Source organism: Maylandia zebra, linkage group LG7 (assembly GCF_041146795.1).
Source record: "Maylandia zebra isolate NMK-2024a linkage group LG7, Mzebra_GT3a, whole genome shotgun sequence".
Lineage (NCBI taxonomy): Eukaryota > Metazoa > Chordata > Actinopteri > Cichliformes > Cichlidae > Maylandia > Maylandia zebra.
In genome coordinates, this window is record NC_135173.1 from 54662615 (window position 1) to 54671762 (window position 9148).

At 40.2% G+C, this 9148-nt stretch overlaps 1 protein-coding gene across 1 annotated transcript; it reads left to right on the top strand.

The window, feature by feature from the left end:
• The first annotated feature begins 1635 nt into the window (after positions 1-1635).
• On the top strand, positions 1636-3766 carry gas1b (growth arrest-specific 1b). Its single transcript, XM_004549888.2, has one exon. It carries the CDS (start codon positions 2077-2079, stop codon positions 2854-2856), a length of 780 nt encoding a protein of 259 aa, XP_004549945.1. The 5' UTR covers positions 1636-2076; the 3' UTR covers positions 2857-3766.
• Positions 3767-9148: the final 5382 nt, after the last annotated feature.

Sequence of the window (9148 nt, forward strand, 5' to 3'; positions counted from 1 at the left end):
TTCTAACCGAACTTTGAACATAAGGAACAAACAAACAAACAAATAGAGTATTGTTGGTCTGCAGCATTTCGATTTCTGCTAAGGGCCGTGTTTTGCCTAAGCAGTCCTGGATGATGTCAGTGTCTTTGTAGTTAATGGGAATCCTTGAGCAGTTCACCATTTGAGCTTTCTCTAACCTCCACTTTGATGTTGCTCTAAATTGAGTCTGTAGCCAGCCTGTTGCTCTGGAATGCCAGCTGGATGAGGCTGAAGGAGGGTGTTTGGGTTGTTTGGCTAAGAAACTACTCTGCACTTGTCTTGACTCCTTTCTAATCTCTCTAATTGGAATCGGGGGTCCAAGAATCGAGAGCTGCCAGATCTTTGTGGTCATCGTTTGGTGAAGTGACGAGGTCAGACGTGGCTTCTTTCCCTACACTTTGTTCTCCTGGCCCCCAACAGATCTATTCTCTTCTTATTTGTGGAGCCTGCACGCTTAATGTTTGTTTACATTGCATGTGCCTGCAGTTTTTAATCCCTCTTTTTCCTTGCTAAGTGTTATTGTTAGGAAATAGGAAATACCCTTTACCAAATGGTAAAGAACTGGATTTTGCACAGCTACTTGCTTACACTTGCACAGGATGGACTGTTGAAACAAAAAGAGCCATATCTAATTTTTTTTTCTTTTACTTTTTTTTTTTGCTGTGGAGGCATCTGGTACTTTCCCAGCTTCATATGTGGAAACCATAGCTCTAAAATCTCTGAGCTGTAATGTTATTACTAATGCGTGTGAATGTGTTAGTACAGAACTCTTGGGTATGGTGTATCATATGGACTCCATGCTAGTTTTATGATGGAAAGTGTAAGACAGGAGCGCTGCATGTGTTTTAGCAGCTGTTGTTTCTGCCTGCAGGGAGGCTGCAGAACTCCGATGTTTTCCAAAGACATTCTGCTTCATTGTACCCAAGTCTCATCGCAGGGATGAGCAGTTTTGAATGACTGTCTATTATGCATGTTTTAAATTCTAATTTTAATCTAGGGTAATTTAAAGCTGCAAAGCAAGACATTGGTACAGAAAGAACATAATTTCCATAATGACTGCAACGTGTGGTGTCCTAAAACACAAATGGGCAAATATTTACCTTTATAAGAGTTTTCACTAGAGGTGGATCCAAACATCAATAGTATCGATAACCAACGCTGGTATCAGGGAGATACTAGCGCGACAGTATCGATACTTTGGTTCTATTGTCTAAGTTCAATAAGTAGCCCACTGAATTGTCTTAAATTGTGTGTGTGTGTGTGTGGGGGGGGGGGGGGGGGGATATGAAAAAATGTACCCCAAATATGCACTAGCTTTTGTTGTGTTGATTTGTTATTATACAAAGTATCATTAAAATGTTGAAGATTTAAATCACGACAGGCTGATCTTCCCTAAGCAGGCTGCCTTTATAGTTTAAAACTCAGAACGTATTTACTTTGTATCATTCCAAAATTTGCAGTATTGCACAGTACTCATTTCATCACAATGAGATGACAAACGTGTAAAAGATTTCTACACATACATCAATTACGGTCTTCAGCGGTCTGCGTCACGACCGCGTGTGACGAGCGAATCAAAACAGTTTATCGGACCAATGGGACGCGGTCCCTGCGGAACCTAGTCACCCCACAACTACACAACCCGTATTTCAAAGCGGTTGCAGCTGGAGTGGATGTGGATTAATAGTGAAAAGAGTGACTTTAGGATCGAGTGTTCCCAGTTGCATGTGGAATAAACAAGCTGTGGGTCTTTCTTTTTTCTTTTCTTTTTTTCCCTTGTAAACTTCACCAAAACTTTTTTTTTGTGGACGACAGATGCAAAAGTGAGGCCACTAGAGAGGAACCGCACGGACGGAAGGGGGGAAAGTGGAACTTTGTTATGGATTTCGGAACTTTTAGGATCTTAACGTGATGCGCTTGTTGTGCCTACTTTGTGGCGCACCGCTAACTTCAAGTCACCGACTTGTGACGTGATCTAAAATCATCAGGGAGTAGCTCTCTGAACTGTTGATGCGACAGGATGGAGTAACGCTTTTCTAAGATTCATTCTCGGAGGAAATGGGAAGTCGTGCCACATTGATGGAGCGAACAACGGTTTTTATATACGGCGTGTTGATCCTAATCCTCGGTCTCTGTGTCGGATCTCCCAACCACAGCCACCGACTGGTCTGCTGGAAAGCCATCCTGAAGTGTCATGCAGAGCCAGAGTGCCAATACGCCTACAATCAGTACATCTATGCCTGCGCGTCTGTTTTGAGCGGGGAACGCAAAAAGTGCCCCAGTCACTGCGTGTCCTCTTTGATTCAGCTCAATTTAACCCGGAGCGGCCCGGCTCTGGAGGACTGCGACTGCGCCCAGGACCCGAACTGCAGAAACACCAAACGGACCATCGAGCCGTGCCTGCCGCGGACTAGCACCATGGGCTGCACCGAGGCCCGGCTGCAGTGTGAAATGGACCCGCACTGCAGCTCTGCCATGGGGGATTATTTATATCACTGCCGCAAACTTTTCGGTGGAGAAAGGTGCTCAGATGCGTGTCGCAAAGTGATAGCCAACATGCGTTCCATACCTAAAGCGCAGCAGCTGGACACCTGTGTGTGCGACGGCACCGAAAGGAACATATGTGAGTACATCAAAGTCAGCATGAAAACTTTCTGCTCCGACTCCAGTGACAGGTACGCGGGAAGCGGCTTCTCAGACTCCGAGGAGGACACTGAGAATGATTATATGGATCTGGAGGATGAGCCATATGTGGAAAACTCAAGTGACACGGCACATTTTCAGACTGCTGTGTTCAATACTCTGACTACCATTCTGGTTTTAGCCAAAATTATCTGAAAAGAGTGGGAAAAGGTGCCTACTATCGGGGACAGTTAGACCAGACAGGAGCCTAACCCGTGGGACTGGACACCAGAAACAGAGACCAAACTAAAAATGTGTGTTCTTCTAATCAGAACATTCTATTTTATAACTCAACCAAAACCTTCTACTTCATGTCTACAACAATGTATTTAACAACAGGGCTTATGACGTTTGTCAGTCACTGTTGTGGATCAGATAGTAGTTATATTTCAATTACACATTTAAAAAAACATCTTATACTTTTAAAGGAAGCTATTTTTGTATGTTGGTATACATAAATTGTATAGTATATTGTAAAAATAATAATAATAATTTTGTCTAAATATTTGTTTGGGTGTTATATATATAGAGAGAGAACATGAGATTTTGCACTGTATCTAAAAGAAAGTCCTGTACTGCATTATCACCACAGAGGAAGGAAATGTGCTTCATTAAAATCCAAAACAAAAAAAAGAAAGCAAAAATGCCTCAAGGTCGTTTTTATTCACAAGCAAGACTGTGAAAGCTCTACAACACTTTCACTTAAAAAAGTAACCCCAAAAGTTGATTAAAACCACTAAAATGTGTTTAAATCCCAAGGCGGATAATGAATCTGTGTAAAGAATCTCATGACCTTGAAAACATGGTGTTTGCTTAAGGTATAAAGTGTTAATTCCAAACTCAAACAGACTGCAGAAGGCCAAAACCCTCCTCCTTGGGATTTGTGGAGAAGTATTCAGTCGGTTTGTTTATTTTCACCCCGTGTGTTTGTCCAAAGTCTTAACAAAGGCACACTGATTATAAGACAACATGTCTGTGTTTGGGTGAATGAAGATATTAAGTGCCCATTATGAACACAGACCTTTGAATGTACATGCACATTAAATAAATAGCATTTTTAAAACTATTTTTGTCCTTGGACTTCCGTGTGTATTTCTCTAGTATATAGAATAGAATAATCCTTAAATTGTCCCACAAGAGGAAATTTGGGTGTAACAGCAGCAAGAAAGACACATGTACAAACAAACAGTACACAAGACACAGATCAGAAACATACACAATTTTTACATATTTACATCAAGGACAATGGTTACCACAAACAGAGTACCGTACCGTTATTAAATTGAATAAAATTAAATACAGATAAGAGGCAAACCCTGGTTATAGTGCGAATCGGTTGATATAATAGTGCAAGTTACAGCGCTGATGTAAACATCTATGTTGGGAGTAGTTCTGTTTGCATATAAGCATAGTTTTGGCGTTGTGTGTATTCATCAGAGGAGAATGCTGAAGTGGTTTATTCACAGTATTCTGTTTTATTTTATAACATAAAATAACACAATTTATGGTTTTCATTCTTCAATGTCGCAAGTAATCATTTCATTCATTCGTTGGTCTGCATTTACACCACTGGTATTTTTTTGCTATTTAAACCATACCTGAGTTGCAATATTAAGTGTCAGTACCACTCAGCAAAATCTAGAGCTAACTTAACCCAGATTAAAAGGTCAGTGGTATCATAATAACCTGTAAAAATCCATATCCTGTACTGTGTTGCAAAGATGTTGCCCAGAGTCATTGAATTGTTTGTGACAACTATGTTTAATCAGTGATAGCAGTGACACATGCTGTCTGTCTACATGCCTGTGACTCATGCAATGAGTCAGTCAGCTCAGTATACCGAAACAGCCAGTGTCCCGTCCTTCTGGTGTTTTGAAACCAATAATGGCAGCCATTTTGCTTTTAAATAAAAAGAGATGGGCCCATTGTTGAAGGAAAAGTCAAGTGGCACCTCTATTATGCAGAGACAACCCCCCCCCCCCCCCCCCCCACCCCCCCACCCCCCCAACACACACACACACACACACAATGGTGCTCTGGCACAATACGAGTTGCACTTCATTCACTCTGTCCTAGTGTTTGGGAGTGGGGGGGAGCATGAAGAGGCAGCTACCTCAGAAGAAGAGAGAGGAGTTATGTGAGAGAGTTTAGCTTAATGGCTCAGTCTAATTCCTGCTGACGCTCTGTTAACAGTTCTTCATCTGTTTTGGTTTACTTATAAATAAGTATATAGAAGTATATAGTCATTGTCTCCAACTTCTATCAGAGGCTAGGAGGATAAATTCCTTCAGTTTTGTACACTGACTACACTGTGGAAAACATCAGCTGTTAATTGACAGCTGTAAACAGAATAACCCAAATAATAAATCCTAGAAAGGTCGTAACTGTTTAAAAAAAAGTTATGCAGAAGGGGCCTTTCTGGGTCTTTGTTATGAAAAGAAAAAGGCTGGTACTGGCACTTTAAGAGAGCAGGCCTCCAATCCAACCATTAATAATTGTAATGCCTTTTTATTATTGTTTGGGATAATGAAGGGATGAGAGTCATATGGGGGCCCCGACAATACATTGCCCTGAAATGTTTTCAATTAACTTTTGGTACCAAAGAAAAATGGGAAAGTAGTGTTTCATTCCCTGTGCTGAAACAGAAAAGAGTCAACAGGGGCTTTTTTCGTGCACGGAGCACAACCTCATTAAAATTGCCTCATCATAACTCAAACTGTTGCTCGGCCATCCTCCCCTCTGGCCCACCTCAAATCATTCGACCTCTAGAATATGCCGTGTCAAAGCAGACAGGCACATTTTTATTACTTTTATTGTTTACTTTGCAGACAATATTCAGGCAGTCCACGGTCGTTCATATGCAACTTCTTATCATTTTGTTATTTTTATGCTTCAAATGTTATTGGCTAAAAATAAAAAAAGAACATCTAAACTATGAAATATGTTATTTGAATTCAACGTATTTGGCCCAATCCCGTGGTTTATTTTGATGTCCCAACCTGTTTCTTAGCTCAGTGGCAATAAAATAAGTCATTTCCTGTGACAGTGCCACTGGACTTCTAAAGCAGCTCAGTCGCCAGCCTGACTTTTTTCTGCTGAGCTTATTTGGATACTCGCAGTCTTGGAGAACTGCTTTAATTCAATTATGCTCTAGTTTGCCTGAGGTGAACCCACAGAAATGAAGTTAAAAGGGACGAAACAAAGAAAGTAAGAAAGTAAAGAAAGAAAAAGAAGTTTCAAGGGCAACAAGTTGTTATGTTTAAGAAAGCCAAAGCTGGAATAAACAGAGGTAAACAAAAAGGAAAAGGTAAGCAAAAGCAGCAGAAACTACCACTGTTCTCCCTTTTATTTTGAAACCCATGCAGACTCTCAAACAGTGAGTGAGGCATCTTACTTGGTTAGACATTAGACATCCCTTCAGTCTCATTAAACACATGTAAATGATTAATCTGAAAAAGGATAATAATAACTAGAACTATTTGTTGTAGCTCTGTAAGATCAAAGTTTGCACCTGCAAAATATCAACATGTTCAGTTTGAGTATTAATGTAGCATAACCCTAAACTATAGATCACATAGCAGCAAAAGATTTGGGAGAATCTATTGTAGCAAAAGGATAGTTTCACTTTTTGTGAATTGCACAAAAAGTGACAATAAAACTCAAATGAAATGACTTGAATTTATTGATTTATATTTTGTGGGAGGATGATTGTTTGATTTCATTCCCAAAAAGCTACAAGCATTAAAGTTTCTAAATGCTTCTTTAGATATGGGCAACCCTTTAGCTGTGATCAAAAGTAAACAAACTTACTGCAACAGCAATGTAAAGTGAATAAACCCCAGTGACCCACAACAAGAAGAGGTTATGAGATGAGCCTGAGGAAGGGAGTACCCGGAGCTTTAGAGAGGTTGGGAAGGTGGAGGAGGGGGTTGATTTATGATTCAGGGTTAATGGGGGAAGGGATTGGACTGGGAGAGGGCGTTGAATGTCAGGGGTTTTCTAGCCTCTCTGAATTATGATGCAAAGAGGGAATATTTATTCAACCAATCAGATCAGGTTCTCGTGGATAGCTGGAGAGGAATTATCTTTTGGTTCCCTCCCCCCGGTTCCCTCCTGCAGTCCTGCTGAAGAGCAAGTTCTCAAGGAGTTAGAGAGGGAACACAAAACATCGCTGACAAGGGGTATAACTTCATTTCCACGGTGCTGGGACAGCTGTGTGAAGTAATCTGCCGTAGCAGCCCTCTAAAATTTCAATGCATTTAGTGACCCAGGGAAGAGGGGTGGGGGCGACTCCAACTGTGTTAGTCATTTAAGAGTGTGAGGCGGGGTAGTTTCACACTATTCTTCGGGCTTTTTGTTACCTGTTCCTCACAGAAAGCAAATGTTTGCGAGATTCAAAAACAATGCCACAGAAATGGAAACTGAGCATTTGTTCTGCAGCTTTGGAGAAACAAGCAAAGTGAAGAACTTTCTGATTTAAGTTTAATTTTTATCAAGTAGAATAACTTGCATGTTATAACTATATCACAGTGAAGTGTATTTTATTTAAGTGACGCCAAATCTTATTTTCCCCCATTGTGCATAACCAGATACTTCACAGACCAGCGGTCCCCAACCCCCGGGGCACGGACCGGACCGGTTGCTGTATTTATCCGCGACACCTTAAAGGCTGGTCCGTGAAAATATTGTCAGACATAAACCGGTTTGTGGCGCAAAAAAGGTTGAGGACCACTATCATACACTATTTGATAAAGGAAAAGCATATTATTATTTAGTATTTATCACAGTTCCTTCATAGCACATCAAATACAGATGTATATAAAAATATGCAGTATGCAGTTTAAATATGCATAAATATTGTCCCTCTACAAAAAAATGACTACAACATTGTAGAATTTAAACTATTAAGTTATCCAAACGAGTTCTTAGAGTGCAAATTTTCACACGGTCCCGTGTGATTCAGCATGTAGTATGTGTTTAATATTTCTTAAAAAGAAAAGAAAAAAGAAAGAGAGAACTGGGCAGTCTATTGATGAAGAGGAGTTCATTATTTTCTGCAAATGGTGCTGCTAAGGACGGAGTTAAGAACAAAACGTTTTCCACTAAGATAATGGCTTGAGGCTGGGTTGCTGACTGCAGTGAATGGAGTTTCCCTGGAGCTCAATACGGTCCCAAAGTTTTACTCCATTATGCTGACATCCTAAAGGCCAGGGGCCACCACCCCCCATGGTTATTTCTCAAGTATGCATTCATTCCCCCACACACAACCTTCAAGTAGACACACACCCATTTACTCACACAGAAATGTACACATATGCACGCTCACACAAACACACAATCTTTTGGACTTACTCTTTAAGCAATGACAGCAAGTGATACTCCCAGAAATCTGATATTGGAAAATGTAATACATACAAAATACTTCGCCACAGTATGTCAAAGATGAGGCCTTCTGCAGCACAATATTGGAAAAACCTCCCACTCCAGTGCCAGTATTTCACAAAAGGAAGGAAAACAGTGAAAAAGAGGTTGGGCACTGTATATTACAGCACCGGACTTCTGACTTCTCACATTATAAAAAGCACAGGTGTTTGTAATATTATTGGCAATAAGATTGATGCTTTTCAAATGTCCTGGACAGGAAACGGAAACCAAAACACATTTCATTGACATTATTTCTCTGATTTGGAATTTGTAAATCCAAACTACACACAATTTGTAAACTACACATGCTATGTACTTTTTTCAGGAAAATTTCAACCGGGATGCAGCATTCTCCTCTCAAACATGTACGTATCGAACATGCTGCATACCGAGTTGCAGGCATGTAAGTAAAACGAGTAAAGTTTTGATCCAAAATCCACAATGGATCATGTATTCTCCAGGAATGGCAGCATACAAGGTGTATTTTTAATTTTCATTAGCACTCATAAACAGTATTAAACACAAGAATTACATTTATTTCAAGTTCCACATTCATAATATAGATATATATTGTAATATATCTATATCATAGCTAAAGCACTTCTGGATGGATGCAAACTGCATTTTGTTGCCCTGTACCTGTGACATGTGCAATGACAATAAAGTTGAATTCTATTCTATTCTATTCTAATGCCTTATGATCCTTTAAGATTTCAAAGATATTTTGGGGGCTTTTAATTACATATAAACAAAGAAGGATGGTCATCCTTTATGTTTGCTGTATGTCCAGCACCTCCAAATCTCTCGTCTCTGTCCACTGACGGTCTCTATTTGTCCTCAGTTGTCAGTTTTCTTTCCACCCAGTTGCCTTCTACTCATCTGGTTCTTATTTGCACGGTACAGCCAGATGGAATGTGGCCACATGCCTTTAAGGATGAGCTATTAGCCCATTAATATAATTCAGCCAACACTATCTGAGTGAAGCAAAGCTGAAAGATGCACACTGTTAGAGAGAAAGACAAAG

Bases quoted from the DNA above. Each gene is read 5' to 3' on its own strand.
- gas1b (XM_004549888.2), top strand. From the start codon at position 2,077: ATGGGAAGTCGTGCCACATTGATGGAGCGAACAACGGTTTTTATATAC.